This window comes from Monodon monoceros, unplaced genomic scaffold (assembly GCF_005190385.1).
Source record: "Monodon monoceros isolate NGI ecotype Baffin Bay Population unplaced genomic scaffold, NGI_Narwhal_1 Super_Scaffold_18, whole genome shotgun sequence".
NCBI classification, from domain to species: Eukaryota; Metazoa; Chordata; class Mammalia; order Artiodactyla; family Monodontidae; genus Monodon; species Monodon monoceros.
Window position 1 is genome coordinate 51,301,643 of NW_021703774.1, and position 18,018 is coordinate 51,319,660.

The 18,018-nt window shown below is 45.3% G+C and overlaps 1 protein-coding gene across 3 annotated transcripts in view; it reads left to right on the plus strand.

The window, feature by feature from the left end:
- Positions 1–18,018, plus strand: part of ASTN1 (astrotactin 1) — a 323,626-nt gene that overhangs the window by 222,855 nt on the left and 82,753 nt on the right. For all 3 annotated transcript variants that reach the window (XM_029231191.1, XM_029231192.1, XM_029231190.1), the window contains exons 10-14: positions 1,494–1,631; positions 2,150–2,300; positions 10,389–10,555; positions 12,913–13,107; positions 14,481–14,608. In XM_029231191.1, coding sequence (XP_029087024.1) covers positions 1,494–1,631; positions 2,150–2,300; positions 10,389–10,555; positions 12,913–13,107; positions 14,481–14,608 — 779 coding nt within the window. The remainder of the gene's footprint in view (positions 1–1,493; positions 1,632–2,149; positions 2,301–10,388; positions 10,556–12,912; positions 13,108–14,480; positions 14,609–18,018) is intronic.

The following is an 18,018-nucleotide window of genomic DNA, read 5'->3' on the forward strand; positions in this document are numbered from 1 at the left end:
GCATGCCTTCAATTTCACCAGCTGCTTCACAGAAGAGTGGGTGGTGGAGGGTCTCCCTCACCTGGTGGAGACCCCTCCTGCACTGACCTAGCCCTACCCTAGCCTCCTGTTCCTGTGGGCATGGAGAGTCGAGTGCCTCCTTCAGAGCAAAAAGGATCTCTGCTATTTCAGTGCTGCTTAATGCAGAGGTGTGCTCCACAGGTCCAGGAAGTAGGGGACTGAGAGTACTGCTGGGAATGAGGGAGGAATCTCCCCAATCCTGGCCACGTCCCACTTGCTCAGTGGTTTTGCCTCTCCCCTGGGTGCCTGCTTTCTCTTCTTTCAGCTGCTCTGTTACCCAGGTCTGTTGTTCAGGGAGTGGATGAAAATCACAGGACTTGGCTGCTTAAAACTCATGAGCCTTGGTCAGTGGGGATTCTCTGTGGCCCGCGTCCTAGAGAGGGCTACACGTCTCATAAAAGATCTCATGTCATCAGTCTGGTTTCCTAGCATCCCAGGCAACCTGGGGAGTGGAGAGGGGAATGTGCAGGTTAGGGGAAAGGAGAGGGAGTCTGAAGTGGTGCTCTGTGACCAGCTTGCTAATGGAGCCGGTGCTGGTTCCGTTTAATTGTACGCATCCTTCCATTGTTCCTCCTTGCACTTTAAGCGGGAAGGGGACGCCAGACTGCCACAGCCTCGTGCTATCCCACCCACACTGGCTTTTGTCCCAGGGACTATTTTTGACTGTGAACACAGAGGATTTGAATGCCTTTGAAATAAAATGAATGAATAAATAAACAAATAATCTCTCATGGTTTCCTTAAGCTCTCCCGTGAAATGCTGATTGATTCCTTTATTCCTTTTAGCCCTTGTTATAAGAGAGAAGAAAAATCTTCCCTGTCTCCTGCGGGTTAGGCGTTAGCTAGGGGTGTGGGTAGGAGTGTGGAGGATACATCTGGGCCTACCTTCTTCATCCCTCTTCTCTCCTCCTGGGAGGCTCCTGGCTTCAGTCATTTCCACTCCCATCCCATAGAAGCCAGAAAAAGGGAGCTTTTCTTCTTTCTTTTCCTTGGTAGGGCTCCTCCAGGCACAGAGAGAAACCGTCACTACCACTGTGGGTGTGCAACGTGGGGGATGGGAATGGTGGGAGGCCGGTACATCTTTCCAATTAAAATGCTTCCAATTATATCTGACTTAAGATCGGGGAAGCCCAGTTTCAAATCTGAAGGAAACTGGAACTTGATTGCTTATGATATAAAAAAAAAAAAGACACTTTTAAGAGTGGGCAAGTGGATGCCATCGTCAGTTCTCCAGCCGGCTGGACACGTGAGCAGAGGTAGGCCTCTCTGCCTGCCTCAGACTCGATCATCTCATCCATCAAATGACAATAAGCTCTCCTTTTTGGAGAGGACTACGAGGGTTAAGAAGGAAGCAGCTGAAGGTAGAGTGCCAGGTCCTCCAGTGGGGTGCTTACCCCGCCAGTCATAACCAGCTGGTGTTGGGTGTCTCTGCAGATTCACCTACACCCTCGGGGAGGGCATGTGGTTGCCCCTCAGCAAGAGCTTTGTGATTCCACCAGCTGAACTGGCCATCAACCCCTCAGCGAAGTGTAAGACAGACATGACAGTGATGGAGGATGCTGTGGAGGTCAGGTGAGTCCAGCCTCGGGACGCTGAGGCCCACAATGGGTTTGGGAGGCTGAGTGGGAAACTACCTGAACGCCCAAGGTGCTGGGAAGGGAATCAAGACAAGTTGGAAGGAGAAGTTGGCAGGCTGCCTTCCAATTCCCCAGATGCAGTGCCAGGATCTACGCTACCTGGGTCAATATTGCACACCCCAAGTCTCATGCACCGAGAGAGGTCATAAAATTAGAGTTTATTATAAGCACTTCCCACAGACCCTCAGGACTGACAGGCAATAAAATGTTAATTTCCTTGCCTGAGTTGAGACCTTCTTCTTTGACCAGGAGTTACAGCCTTGGCTTATTTCCCAGAGATGGAGAATGTCCATAATTTGTTAGTTCAAGGCTCAGAGTATGGTTGATCTTTAATATTTGTAAGAGAGAGTAAGACATGATCCGGTTGGCCAGACAGCAACGTGGAATGTGAGGCTACCTGTTGCACCTGGCGTCCCCTGGCCTCCTCCTACCTCCTGCTCTTTCTTCCTACAGAGAGGAGCTGATGACCTCATCCTCCTTTGACAGCCTGGAGGTCCTCTTAGATTCCTTTGGACCAGTCCGTGATTGCAGCAAGGATAATGGGGGCTGCAGTAAGAACTTCCGTTGCATCTCAGATCGCAAGCTGGACTCCACTGGTTGCGTGGTATGTCTGCCCTGTCGAGCTTGTAATTTCAGAGAGAGGGGCCACAGGATAAGACACAATGCAGTTAGAGTTGAAAGCGTACTGTGAGTAAAAGAGAGGGTCAAGATTGATTCCTCCCTAGTTGTAACTACTGTCTAGTCTACATTATGAATTTTCTTTTGACAGAGGTGAGGTATGTATGGAGTCATTTAATCAGGAGGTGTTTGTGGAGCACCTACTGTGTGTGCTGTAACTATCCTAGGAAAATGTCATGAACTGTATGGCATGGTTCTTTCTTGCCAGCCTCGTGCTCTAGTTGGTGAGGGATCCCCTCAAACAATTTGAGAACGAATTAACTGCTTCGTAGTATACTATTGACTCTAGCAGGAAATAGACTGCATTTACTATAGCAGGAAATTCTAGAAGAAACCTACCTTTGCCAAGAATCAAATTACATTGACTATAATAGGAAGTTTTAGAAGACACATACCTAAGGCCAGAATGATGAAAGAAGTAAGTTATGCCAGGAATGGTAGAGAAAAAATAGAAATAGGTCCTCTTTGAGACCATAGCAATGAAGTCCTGCTTCCCCAAATGTGGTTTTCTACTTTATCGGCTATATGGACTTTCGCTACGTGTAAACTATGTGATGCTATGAACTAGGCAGACTGTTTGGGTTAGAGTGGACCAAGCTATCTCCCATGCCATGGATATGAAGATTGATGGACCCACGCAGGTAAATGGAGGCAGGAGCAGATGGGCAAGGCTTCAACTCCTGGGGCCTTTATATTAGTCATTTTCATGCCCATCAACACTTATTGTCACGTTTCAGCCTTCCCTTCTTTTGAGGGCGGAATGATGCAATACTGACAGAGGGGAGAGGGAACAGGGCAGAGAAGAAAGACAGGAAAGCCATACACAAAGTTGGCATGAAAGAGAGGAAGAGGTGATTCACTGAGACACGTTGTTATGCAGGGTTTCCGGGCAGAGCTGGGAGCTTCCAGCTCTGGAGACGATATGGAGCCTCATCTTGCTTCCCAGTCTGACAGCTGTGCTCTTGTAAAGGGGCCCAGAGGAGGGGCAAGCTGTGAGGATGCTGGGGCCAATTCCATCTTTCACACCCCCTACTTCCCTGTCTCTGAGCACCTGTCCAGGGAGCTATTCTCCATCAAAGATGGATACGTACCTGGGTCCAGAGTGCGACTCTCTCAGCCCAAAGGCCTCCCCAGACTTTCACAGATTGGGCAGCAGTTGGCAGGAGCCTGATTCCTCTGAGAAGGGACAGAAGAAAAAGAAAAGAAAATGGAAAGAGAGAGGGCTGAGGGGCAGGGAGGCAGAGGACCTGGCCGGTCCATCAAAAGGAAGGGAAGACAGAACAGAGAGGACTACCAGGAAAACACAAAGAAAAGTGCTCTTTAGGTCGTGTCTTCCAAAGGCAGCCAGGAGGTGAGTTGATGTCCCAGGTACTCCCCTTCCTATAGCTAGTCTGCTTTCAGATGTCTTATGCAATGAGCTTCCCAGCGGGCTCCCTCAGGAGACAATTTCACTGTCTAATGGAGTTCCCAGCTGAGACACATTTTTTAAAAACTATTCAACCTGCATGTCTTCATCCAGATTTCAACCTTTCCTTCCTTGCTGCTCTCTCGGGTGGGTCATTATAAGTACTGAAACACTGTGTGTGCACACATGTAAACATCCCTCCCCTACCACCCTCATACGAGTTTGAGCATGCCCGCACATGCACACACGTGCACATGGATATATTCCCCATCTCTTCCCACTTCTCTGCCCTTTCTCTGAGCCCCTCAGGGTTTGCCTTCTGTTGGTGATCCCAGCCCCTTTTAGTTGGCATATTGCCGTGCTGATGTATTCTTGTACTTTTAAGACCGTGCTCTGTGAGACGGAGCTTGCAGGAATAGTTCCGATGAATATGCATTTGCAATAAGGCCGCTGCATTTGTGAATCAGAGCCACTGCAGAAGTCACCCAATTGTACCAGCACTTGCCATTAGCATAAGACTTTGAAGTCACTGGCCCATGTGGCTCTTGGAGGGAGAAGGGGGCCGGGCCCATTCAACCGACTGTTTCTCATTGGCTGGGAAGCACGGGATCCCTGAGGCGGAGGACTGGGGCTTGAGAGCTGACGGGCCACCTCATAATCTTGTGACCCTACTGAGAAAATCTTGATGTTGCGCCTGATCTGATTCCACTGGGCATCAGTACCATCCCGCAGCCTTGGTGCGTTAGCCCAGGGGTTCCGTGTCATCTGGAGGAGGACCAGGGACAAGGGCATCGGCTGCAGCGCCTGCAATGTGGAGAGAGTCGGGCTCCCTTCCTCCTTCCATCCACATCAACCCTGACATTCAGTTCTCTGAGTGTCGAACTGAGAGGCTTCCCTGGAAAGGCATATGCTTATGAAAGAAGAGGAGGCACTCAGAGCACGCTGGCCCTTAATGAACCTGGGAGAGGGACAGAGATGCGGGAAGAGACAGGTTCGACCGCATATTTTCCTGACTGAGTTCAAGCCAGACAGGTGGGCTTGGTCCACAGCAGCTGCTCAACCTTCCTTCTTTCTAGGAAGGCAGGGCACGCCTCTCTGTTATGCATGGACTCCCGCAGGGTTAATTGCTACCCAATTAATTGCGCTGTTATTTATGTAGTCTCTGGGGACAGGAAACAAATACCCGTGAAAGGCATAGCCCTGTACCAGCCTCAGTCACTCCGTTCCAAACCAGACCACTCTCCAACGGTGGGATTGCTGGACCTTTAGATGATTCCTGGAGCAGAGGTCCGCCCCCTACCGCGGACAGCAGGTCTTACTCCTACCCATTGTCCTTACTGTGCCAGGGTGGGAGCAGTGGTCGCCACCTGCACAGCACAGGAGTGCCCGTTCTCTGTTCTGTGGAGCCCCAGGGGGTCCTGCAGAGTCCATGTGTTAGTGACCTATTGCTGCTGTAACAAATTACCACAGGTTTGATGGCCTAAAACAACAGCCATTTTATTTTCTTACAGCTCAATAGGTGAGAATCCAATTCCGTGTCCCTGGGCTAACATGAAGGTGTCAGCAGGGCTGCCTTCCTTTCTAGCGGCTCTGTTCCTGGTCTTTTCCAGCTTCTAGAGGCTGCCTGCATTTTTGGGGCTCATGGTCCCCTTCCTCCATCTTTAAAGCCAGCTATATTGCATTTTCCTGACCATTCTTCTGTAGGACATCTTCTCTCTCTTCTCTTCTGTCCTCCCTCTTCCACTTTTAAGGAGTCTTGTGATTACATTGAGCTCACCTGGTTAACCCAGGATCATCTCCTCATCTCAAGAGCCTTAACTTGATCTGCAGAGCCCCTTTTGTCACAGGTTCCAGGGATTATGTCGCAGGCATCCTTGGTGCCATCAGTGGGAGACAGCAGTGGGAACTGGAGGAGCCTTGGTGGGTAGGACTCTAGTCTCCCCTCTCCCAGCTTTAACCAGAGCATCTTGATTCTTACCAAGCCTACCTATTGAGGTTTAATATAAAACCGTATTTGAAGTTTGAAAATGATTTCCAACACTATAAAACTATTTTTAAAAAATTATAAAAATGGAAAGCCTGTGCTCTAATGCTTCTTCCTTATCTTCACACTCATCCTGACAGTGACCCCCCAGAATGCCTTCTGCTATGTGAGGTGTCTGCACATCCTTAGGTGAGCAGACTGTGGCCTCGGAAGGTGAGAGGTCTGCTGTCCTGCTTTCTCATGTATTGAACACATGACCTTCCTTGCCAGAGCATTATGCTCTAATGAGCACTGAATTACCCAGCGACCCTGCCGCCCTTCTGTCCACTTGCTGTCCACAATGGTTTCCCACTGTGTCATTTCACCTCCACTGGAGCGCAGATGTGCGGAGACCATTACAGATGACCGTCTCTCGTTCTCTCTGTAGGACAGTAAGCAGAAGGCTATGCCTCAGAAGCTTTCAGAGAAGTGGGGGCAGGAAGCTGAGATAGAAATTTAATTCCATCAGACTTCTCCCCCTTGCTCCTGCACGGCTTGGGCTTACATGTCAAAGCCCATCAAACAGCCGGGGAAATCATTATTTATGAAAAGAATAAGACTGCCGTGTTGTAAAGAAGAACCTATTTCGAGTAGGACTTATGGTTGCATGTCTTATGAATCATCCAGGTAAGGCAAGGCAGGCTCGGCTGTAGAACATTGTTCCTCTTCTCCCAGGGGCCCTGAATACACTCCTGTGTCCATCAGTCATACGCATCTGCCAACAGAGCTTCCACCTCATGATCTGGAACTGAGGTGTGTGTGTCTCAGGCTGAGTAAGATTTGACTAGATTCCTAAGTAATTAATCAGCCAAAAATCATTGGTAGAAACAGAGGGGAAGACAGTGAAGAAAAGGAATTGAATGGCGAGAATCATTTAAATCTCATTAGCACATTATGCTTGAGACCAGTGATAAGTCAGGAAGCCATGAGCATCACATGAAAGATGATTAACCTTGTGTATTTTAGGGGTCACTGAAATATGAGCTCATATATTAGACTTTCTTGATGGGTAAGGGTTGTTGCCATAATAAATGGAGTTTTCTTCCTGGGACTGCTAAATGTAACCTATGCAAAGAGGGGTTAATGTCTGACCTTGGGGCTCAATCCTGAGCAAACAGTTCTCTTTTAAGGAAGAAGTGAAGGGATTGTCCACAAGCCGGGAGAAGAGAATGGCCAGCACTTGCAGAGGGAAACTACAAGCTCCTCCTGGAGGCCAGATTTCTCTCCTGACAACTGGTCTCTAGCTGCAAATACTTCTAGGAAGAGGCCATGATTTGGAGCGTATAGTTTCTTTGTGTTTAGATATAGATTTTGAGGAGCTCAACATGTGACTATAACAGCACATGAAACATTCAGGCAAAAGCAAAAGCAAATTTATACCGTGGGAAACTTGATTGATTAGACTCCTTGGGGATGGGAGTTCTGGTTCAGCAAGGGTTAAGAAGAAAACTCTATTTTTGGTTTCAGCTTCCTTTTTTTGAAATCTTTCAAAAATGTTTTACTCTGAACTGCAGCCCAAGTAAGTTACAGTTCAGTAAAGATAATTGCATCTTTTTTAGTGATTGAGGATCTTGTCTTGCTTTCAAGGTCATTGCTCTGGACAGTTTGCAGTGTTTTGTCCTATAAATATATGCACCCATAATACAGTGTGTGTGTGTGTGTGTGTGTGTGTGTGTGTGTGTGTGTGTGTGTGTGAAGAGAAGGGGGGAGAGAGAATATTAGTCTGGATCTAGAAATCCATAATTGATTCCAGAATGTACTCAAGGAATTGCCTAAGACAGTTGAACAAACAAACAACAGATCTATGGGATTGCTTTATTTTGTTGACACATTGACTTTATTCTTTAGCAATTCCAAAGATCCAGCTTTTCTCACACTTGAGAAGCAGTATGCCAGAGTGGAAGGGACACAAATGAACACTGGGGTCAGATAGAACTAGGTCCAAATTCTGATTCTGCCATTTTCCACGTCTGTGACCTTAAACAAGTTACTACTAATCTTTCTGAGTCTAAGTCTGTTCACTTATAAAATAAGGGGAAAAAAGTCTAATTGTGAGATTGAAGATAATTTATGTAGATTGTCCTGCACATGGAATTGCTTAATTCCCAATAGCTGTTATTATTATTTTTAGCTTTACTTAAGAGAAAAGAAATCCAACTTGGACAAGGCAGCTGTCTTCTTTCCAAATCTCCTACAAAAGGGTAAACATCAGGTGGTCCAATCTGGCACAGTGATGGTTATCTAGACACCAGGGCCAGACAAGATGTGGATGTGCCAGGTTTGGGGGTTCTGGAACAAAGCCTGCTCGGGTTTCATTTGGTGACGTCTTTGTCGAATATCACACTTGATGGGGCATTCTGAAAAGAAAGCAGGTGGTTAAAAAAAAGAAAAAAAAAAAAAAAAGAAAGCAGGTGGTTGAGAAGATGGGGAGTGCTGGCTAGTGACTGAGATGGCTAAGCTGGTACCAGGGTTGAAACCACGTGAGGTAGGAATAACAGAAGTGCTGGCTTTGTCTCTACTTTGATGGCTCTTCTCAAGCTTTATAGAAGGAAAAAAGAACTCATGGCAACCAGTGCAGCCCACTTAATTCCAGTCAAACTTCTGTGTTTCAATACCCACCATGTCCATGCCTGGGCAGCTTCACAGCGGTGAAGCCAGCTCCCTTCTGGTCGCATATCTGGCCTAACAGCTGGGTGGCCAAGAAAGTGGGTGCGTGGAGGGGGCTAGAGAAATGTGGGGTGCAATCCTCAGCCGCCTCATTGGCTCGTTTACCATCATCTGAAACATCTGGGTGTGTACAGCATGAGGCAGCCCTTGGAAACATCCTTAAATGCTGTCACCTTCCAGCACTCCAGCTGGCTCCCTGGGGAGAAAGGGGATGGACCAGGCTGAGAGCCTGGCAGGCTCATGGTGGGGGGGCATTTGTTTGGGAAATTGTAGAATTAGTGTCAGCAAACAGTGCCCATCCTGCTGTGATCTTCAGTTGGGAAGCATATGGCGAGAGGGGAGGTGAGTTTTCAGAGGCACACCTGTGACAGCTCCAGGCTACTAGGCCAAGGTGCTTGGCAACCAGGAGCTAGAGCCAGACAGGCAGCAGCGCAGGAGAGGAGGTGTTTAACATCGTTCTACCGAGTTTTAAAAGGCTTTTTTTGCTGTTTGGTTTTAGTTTTGGAGGAGTGTTTTAGCTAGCTGGCAGTAGGTGTATAGCAGTCACTAAAATCAGGTCAGATCTACACAGACCCCCAGCTGTGCCCCATATAAGCTGCTGGACCCTGGGCAAGTTATCTTTCCCCTTCCAGCCTGTTGGAAGGAATCAGCAGCAATGTAAACGTAGAGTATTTTTTTGCATTGGCTTTTAGATGGAATCCAGTGCAGTAAGAAGTTCATGCGTTAATTGGCAGTGTTAACAGTTTCCAGGTCTATTAAATGAGGATAATACAGGGTGCTGTGAGATGAATACCGAAAGCACATAGCCTAGCGCCCGGCTACTAGTAAGCATTCAGTCAACAGTGACTGTTGTGGGAGAACCTGATTGTGCTGTGAGCTGGTGATGGTGCAGCCTGCCAAGGTTTCAGGTGCGGTCCTGCCGTAATCAACCGTGGGACGTTAGGGAGGTTAAGCTTTGTGCGCCCCCGTTTCTTCACGTGTAAAATGAGGATGATCAGCCTGCTTACCTTATGGGATGCTGTGAGGGTTGTGTGAGTAAGACGCAGGAATATTAGACACTGCCTGGCTCGTCATGGATCCCCTGTGAATGTTCCAACTGCTCACCGAGCCTTTTCATCTTGCCTGGGACCTGACTGATTATTTCTTCCTGCATTATCTCTTCTGCTGTCATTCTTGGGTAGTTTATTGAGGACGTGGTGGTACAGAAAAGCTCAGTGTTTTACACTGAGTGTCCAGGGAACTGGGATAAAGCCCAAACCCAAGTATGGCACCTGTGGGTGCTCATGTAGCAGGTACCCTGGTCTGTGCATCTTCCTCAGGGCATCCTTGAGGTGGGAAGGTCATGAGTACCGCCACTCTCACTAGGAGAGAGTGGCTCCGTCCAAGGTCACAGAGAAAGTCCACTTCCTGCTGCCGGCTGGCAGCCCTGGCTCAGTCCGCTTCCTCCAACATTGCCATCCGGTACCAATGTTGACAAAGTGCTTTGGACGTCAGAAATAAAGTCCTATTAATCCTAAGTCCAAACAGCAGCACCCCCTTCCCCTAGCCCAAAGGAGTCTCTTCTAATGCATTTTAGTTCAGGCCCATCACTTCCGCTCTCCTGCCCATCTGAGGCCCAACTGGGAGGCCAGCACACCTCGGCCCTGTCTTGCTGCAATGCTCCCTTCCAGCCTGCTGGTAGGAATCAGCTTTAATGCAAATGTGTGTGATCTGTGCCCGGAGGGAAGAAGCGAGATGTCAGAAAAGGTCACTTGCTTTTATAGGGAGTCCAGCATAGTGGGAAACTCGTGCATTACTTACCAATGTTGATGGTTTCAAGGCTGAATGCTAAAAATAGGCATCAGTGGTTACATTCTGGTTCCCAGAGAACCCAGGTCCCGGGTTCACCCACCTGTGTGGATGCTTTCTGATTGTGCCAGTGCCCATCCGGACTCAGCCCCATGAAGGACAGCTCTGGTTGCTATGACCGCCACATCGGGGTGGACTGCTCTGATGGCTTCAACGGTGGCTGTGAGCAGCTGTGTCTGCAGCAGATGGCGCCCTTCCCGGATGACCCCGCTGTGTACAACATCCTCATGTTCTGCGGGTGAGTTGAACTGCCCATGAGGCCAACCGGCTTACTGGGATGAGGGACTTTCAGGAAAGTAAACGGATGTGAACCAGTCACTCTAGGCCAGCCCTTAGGCTCTGAGGAAAGAGCCTTCAGGACTGGAAAAGGGGTATTTTTAAAGTCAGAGTTGGAAGGACCCTTAGGGGAAATCTAGCGTCACCACTGAAAATGAGGAAACTGACCTAGGGGTTTACCTAAATCATTTCCAAACTGTGTTTGTGGTGCTATGTTAATTGTTTTGTGACAAAAGGATTCCACCGTCCAAAAGCTTGGGAAAGATTGTGTGAAACTAATCAATTATCAAGGAAGGGACATGCTGGATTGTTGCCGAAAGCCAGTGCCTGTGCATAGTCATGAGAAGATTATTCAGTGGACTAATAATGTTATTTTATTGTATTTCATTTTATTTTCTTTCTTTGCAAGTGGCAATTTTCCTGTTTAGTTTCTTGTAAAATCCCATTCCATAAATGGAAGCTTGATCTCAATTTTAAAGTCTCCATAATGTCATCATTATGGTTGACCCACTTCAATTAATGAGGTAAATTCAGCCAAAGTTGCATAGAATTTATTTATTTAATAAACATATATTTGAGCACCCACCTTGTGCAGACAACCTAGTTAGGTGTCAGATATAGGAGACACAGTAGGATGTGAGATCTGGTCTCCTCTCTCTCAAAGGAGTTTACGATGGGATGTGCGGCCACGAGCACAAAGGAGAATGGGGGAGATGGCAGTGTGAAAGGACAAGTTGTCAAGATGCTCAGGATGGACTAAGAAGGAGCCAGCCAAATTTAAAATTCTTTCCAGAAACACTGTGTTATGGCTCAAGGAAGGAACCACTTTATCTTGTCCCAGACCTAAGCTGGTGCCATAAAGTCCTTTGTGGGTCTCAAATCAGGTCTGTTGCCTGGACTAATACAGTAGGTCCCTAACTGGACTTTCTTTCCTATTTCATCAGAATTTGGTACCCATGTACCTTTAGCACTCTCCAAGCCACTATATATAGCCTGCCAAAAGAAATCCTTGATTTTTGAGGTTCTTTAGAAAGACCAAATCACATGCACTTATAATTAAAGAGCTCTGCTCACACCTGTTCACACGATATGTAAATGGTGAATGGGGAAAACAAAGTTACATTAACATAGGCTTCATTTGTACCTCTGCTAATGACGACAGCAGCATTTAATGAGCACCTACTATAGGCTAGGCACAACATAAGTTCTTTGAGTTCAGTATCTCACTTAATCTTCTCAGTAACCCAACAAAGCAGCTACTGTTTTTCTCACTTTTACAGATGTGGAGTTCAATCAGCTAATTCAAGGTAACCCAGTAAAGGGCGGCGTAATTGCCATGATAATATTGCTTCTCACCACTTAAAACTATGATAATTTGTTCCTCTATATAGAACAGAGGTCTTTATCTTATTGCAACAATTACTATAGATAGCAATAAATGATGTGTTCTAATGTCATGAACATCTATAAATTCCAAATTTGGTATGTTTCTAAGGAGAGACCCAAATTAAATCAATATGCTTTTAAAATGACAGCTTTATCAAAGCCGTTCTTACTTGAACGAACAAATAATGTTCTTCTCACTATAACTACAAATAAAGTCCAATTAATGACTTACGGGTTATTGACCCATATCTACCAACATCAGTATTGCTCTTCCATTAGAGTAACTGCACATGTTTAATGGGGAGGATATCAAGGAGGTGTCCACACAACATGCCCTAACATCTCTTTAGTTCAGGAATGCTACTCTGAATTAAGGGGGAGTTAATCTTACGTTTGGATATATTCAAACAGAGCACAGCAGCAAGATGATCAATCTTTTTAATTTCTTAGCTGACTTGTCACAGGACCAGGTTAGAAGGTTATTAATTTCTTAAGCACAGTGTCATTCTTTTTGCTGCCTAATTACCCTCCAAACAAATGCAGGGTCTGGCCATGTAGATTGTTCTGGAGAAAGACTGTAGAATACTTTGGATTTAAATGTGTTAACTCATTTATAAGCTTATATCCAGTGATTCTTACTCAGACCTATCTGGGAAATCCTACACTTATTAGAGGAGAAAGAACTGCAAAGCTCTGGAAGCACTTATCCGCGAAGGAAAGGTGAGAGGCTCTGTATGATCACATAATGCAAGAAGACTCCGTTTATAGACCTAAGAAACTGAGTTATATAGGGGACAAAATCAAATCAGGATACTCATAATCTTTGGCTATCCAACATTCTCCCAAGGCATTTTTTTCCAGTCTGTTGGGTTGCGTTGGCTGCATGGCTCATTGATGGAATAACTTCTTATCTTGAGCTTTCCACCATGCTAGGTGCATCGAGGATTACAAGCTTGGTGTAGATGGACGCTCTTGCCAGCTCATCACAGAGACCTGTCCAGAGGGAGGTGACTGTGGGGAAAGCAGAGAGCTCCCCATGAACCAGACCCTCTTTGGGGAGATGTTCTTTGGTTACAACAACCATTCCAAGGAAGTGGCTGCTGGACAGGTGCTGAAAGGAACATTCAGGTGAACCCCACGTCCATAGCACTGGTTATTCAGGGCTGTTGATGGATCTCTTCTCTGATGGGTCTTAAAGTCAGCATAAAGTCTTGTATCTTGGATCCAGGTAACTGTGACCCTAAAAGGATAGGTTATTTTCTCTCCCCTGGTCTTTACTAGGTTCACACTTCTCCTTCCAGAACCCAAGAACCCTGAACAGTAAAGTGTTAAAATAAATTTTTACCTTGCCCAGGCAGAGACTACAAGATTTTCCATGGGAGCCACCACAAAATGCTCAGGTTCTATCATCCCTCTGAGTCTTGGTGAATGAGTCAATCTAGCATAGGTCCTCAATATGGTCCAAGAATCCCTGAGGGTCCCTGAGATCCTCTCAGGGGATATTCAAAGTCCTGCCTTTTCCAACTACAGAGAGGATGGGTTTCCTTCATATACTTCAATCCAAACAATATATTGCAATAAGTTGAATGCAGAGGTGAGAATGCAGCTGTCTTCTATGAAATCAGACATTTAAAAAACTTGCAAAAAATGTAAAATAATGCCACTTGTCTCATCATTTTTCAAGACATGTTAATATTTAATGGATTTATTATTGTCATCTAAAAATATATCAATAAATATTTTTTAATTTTTTTTTTCAATTTCTAATATGGTAAATGTTGATAGATATAATCTACATAAACAAAAGCTACTTGGGGCCTTCAGTTATTTTTAAGAGTGTAAAGGGGGTCTTGAGAACAAAATGTTTCAAACCACTGACTTAGAATATTCCTAGGCAGTTCTCCATTTGACCCCTGTCCCTAATCTGTCTTAGGTTATTTGAATACATCATCCTCAGAATCCATGCATTTCAGGAGATGATGGTGATGTTGATGATGACGATGTTGAAAGCGTTATAATATGGACCAGCAGTTGATAGCAAGCTAGGTCTGGACTCTTACAGGCAAACTGATAGTAAACTTTCGAGCTATTTTTTGGAGTCAGTTGTGTTTTCTGTTACAGACAGTAGACTTTACTAAAATTTCCCCTTTTAGCCTGGGACCTCATTTGCCAATGGCAAGCAGTGAGGTGTCACAATGAATATTGTGGTGGCTTCATTTGCCCAGATCTTCTGGAGAGGGGATCAGGGAGTAGGGACTGGGGTGGGATGGGGGGAAGAATATTCTCGATCTTGTAAGTAGACCTTTTCAGCTGGTTTATTTCTCATCTCCCTCAGCCCTTGCCCTACTTCTCACACTCGTGTCTTGCTCCAGACATGTACCTTGAGTGGGGTCCAGGGTGAGGGGAAGTTTTTGGTCCACTGTGGGTTGAGACATAGATCGCTCACCAAAGAGTGGCGTTCACTTGAACACTCAGAGATGAACGTTGGCCTCTGTTTCCAGGCAAAACAACTTTGCTCGAGGTTTAGACCAGCAACTGCCAGATGGTCTTGTGGTGGCCACTGTCCCCCTGGAGAATCAGTGCCTGGAGGAAATCTCAGAACCAACCCCGGACCCAGACTTCTTGACTGGTGAGTGTGCCACACACCTTACTTAACTGGCAGAAACAAACAAGCAGCTCCCTGTGATGCTGTGAGCTCAAGACGCTTGACCTTGCTTCTTTTGGTTTCAAAGCCAGTGATTTTCTTGATATGTGATAAAAGCTCAGTCCTAAAACTGAACACTAGTAGGATTATTTGTCAGTGAAACGGCCAATATTATCACATAATTCTCTGCAAAATGGCCATAATAATACCTTTCCCTGCTAGTCTTATTGGGATGCTTTGAAAACAAATGAAATAATAGATATGTAAGAGTTCAGAGTTCTCAGTGGATTAGAGGAAGTGACTAGGTCACAGCAGAGGTAGAAACCAGGTAGATTGCTTAGAGCCTAAATATCTATCATTGGTTCCCCGGCAAGTGCTTCTAGAGCAGTGTGAGAGAGTAGAGAATGCTAGAGCTTTGTTGTCAAATGACCCTGGGTTTGACTCCTGGCTCTGCTACTTTCTAGCTGTGTGACATTAGACAATACAGTCTCTTGGGGTCTCATGGCCCCCATCGTAAGATGGGGATCATAACACCTGTCACTCAATGTTGCTTTGAGCCCAATGGCACTCTTCTCCTTGGCTCACTGTGGAACGAAGGTATGGGCTGATTGGGAGAGGCAGGAATACTAGGGGTCATTTCTCTTTTCTGTGCCACTAAAGACCCCCAGTTAGCACCTCCTGGACCAAAGAAGGCATTTCAAAGTGTTCCAGGGACCCTTAAGAGGCAGCCAACCGGGAACTCAGCATCACTTACAAGGAGTCTCGACATGAGCTCTTTCCTTGTCAGCTTTGTTCATTTCTCCATTACCCCTCTCCCTTCTTCATTCTATGTCTTCCTTATTCTAGACCCTTCTCCCCTTTATTTTCCCCTTTCCTGAAGAATAGCTTGAACTGAGTGTAAACCTTTTTCAGATATCAAGTTATGTCCAAAAATTTCGTTTAGACGAGAATGGGATTAGAATTAGGTCTGTCTGAGTTAGTATAGCATAGTGATCACTAGCTTAGGCTCTGGATCCTGACAGCTAAGCTCAACTCTTCACTGGCTGTGTGATCTTGGACAAGTTACTTACCTTCTCCATGGCTCAGTTTTTTACCTGTAAAAGTGGATATTATAGTATTACCTTTCTTATAGGATTAGTATGAGGAATAAATATTCATAAAGTTCTAAAAACAGTTCCCGATACATACTGAGATGTATGTTTATTAAATAAATAAATATACCAAGGAAGAAAGAAAATATGAACATTCAAACTACCAAACTGTGCTTTCCTTATAGAAGAAGGAAAGGGGGCAAGGGAGAAAACAATTAGATATATTCTGGACCAGAAATAAATCTCATCGAAATAAGCTGCCTTCTAAAAGATCATACACACACACACACAAACCTGAAAAAATTAAAGTGCACCTCTGGGTGTGTCCTGAAAGCCTACGTCTCTAGTGTTTCGCAGTCTAGCTTTCTTGTTTCCATGTCATTGGCTGAGAAACACTTGCTGGGTGTGTGTAAAATGCCTTGTAAAGGAGGTGTGAGATGGTGCACAGAAGCAGGACAGGCTCCACACTGCCAATAAACTACCTGGCTTCTGTTTAAAGAGTCACCAGGGCAACTCTCTCACACGTTAGAACTTACATGGAAGTGAGATTTCAGTTGTCAGGCTGGGAGGACACAGAGTGGTCCTGGATGCTACCTGAGCTTTTTGGGGAGGATAGATCTGAGAAGCATCAGAAAAACATGTGCCTGAATCTCCATCTTTGGAAATAAGAAAAAGATCCAAACTTTGTTCAACTCCACAAGAGAAACTTTTTTCTTCCCTGTGCCCTTGGACCTCTCCTGATTTGGTATAGCAGAGGCAAAAGGAGTGGAAGGATGTCCTGGTGGGACCTTTCCTTTTTCATGGTCTTGAGACAGTGACATTCCTAAAAGTACAAAGAGAACTTTTCTTGACCTGCTAGTTTTCTACCCAGCCTTTCTTTTTAATGTATTTTGATTAAGAAGTGATACCAGTTAGTCCAAGAGCAGGTATTTCCTTTGATGTAAGAAGGAATCAGTCTTGTTTTTCAAAGCCCAGAATACCTAGAAGAATCAGTTAGAGATGGCTGACCACTTTTCTTCCATATTTATTTCCTAGTTCTGGTAACATTTTACTTACATCTTTCTTGAGAGTCATACAGAGAATGTCATATCATGTCGCACTATGTGCTGTTATAGGTCACGGTCCCCATAAACCTACAAGCTTAAAAGGGTTTTGGGCGAAAGTGATCTTCAGGTTCTTCTATATCAGCATTTTCAGGCATGTTTTTTTCGTGAAAAACCAGCCCTCCACTCATAAATAGGTTCTATCTTCAAATAATTTGGAAGTAGCATCTACCCCTCAGCAGTCTGTAGCACCTGAGCATGGAACAGATTCCAAGAAGTCCTGCACTAAAGAAATACCTTTTACTTTACTTAGCCCAGCAATTCCCAAATCTATTTAACTAGAGAATCCTTTTACACATAACAGCTATTTCGAGCTTTCAGAATTATTGGCTTAAAGAATGTACTGGAAAATTTCTGATGTATGTGTTTTATCTTGCCGGTTACCTTCTTCCTTACCAAAACAGTTAAGAACTCTTATGCTTTACAAGCCTTTTTGGTGTTATAAGTTGTGTGGAAATAAATGAAGAGCAACAAAATGAAAACAGGTGAAGGCTATTTACACACAGCAAGGGAGTCAGCCACCATCACTTGCATTTTGGCAGAGACTGAGAGGCAGGCAGAGAAGTAGGAAAGCTTCAGAGTGGAAAAAAGGGAGGGCTTCAGATACGCCCTGATAGGCATGTAAGCTGTTGGCAGGTGATCCAACTAACCAGGAGTGAGGTATTCTTAGGTAAATGTTTAGGAGACCTATTTGACTTTCTCTGGTGGAACCTAACTTGGAAGCAAGAACAAAAATTAGGGAAGCTGTCAGTTATTAATCAAGTCCTGGTGAGTTTGGCCTGATTGTTACAGGGGTTATTATTTGGCTTCCTGAACTAGAAGAGATGGTGGTCTGACTTCCTACAAGTCTGACTTAGAGACGGTAGATTAGCTTCTTGGGCTGGTTGCTGTAGATAATAGGGTGGTTTGCTGGGCTGGTTGCTGCCGATTGTGGGTCAGAGTTCTGTTTTTACATGTGGTCTGGCCATCATCCATTTGTATTTTCAGTCTCTCAGCTGAGAAAAAAAAAGAGTCCAGAGGCAGATCAAGGAGGAAGAGGAGGCCGCTGGTCACATTCATGGGTCCGATGGGCGCCATAATCACGGAATCTTAAACATCCCCTTGACATTTCAATAAAATAATAGGAGAAAACTAACTTTCTTTTCTTTCTTTCTTTTCTTTCTTTTCTTTCTTTCTTCCTTCCTTCCTTCCTTCCTTCCTT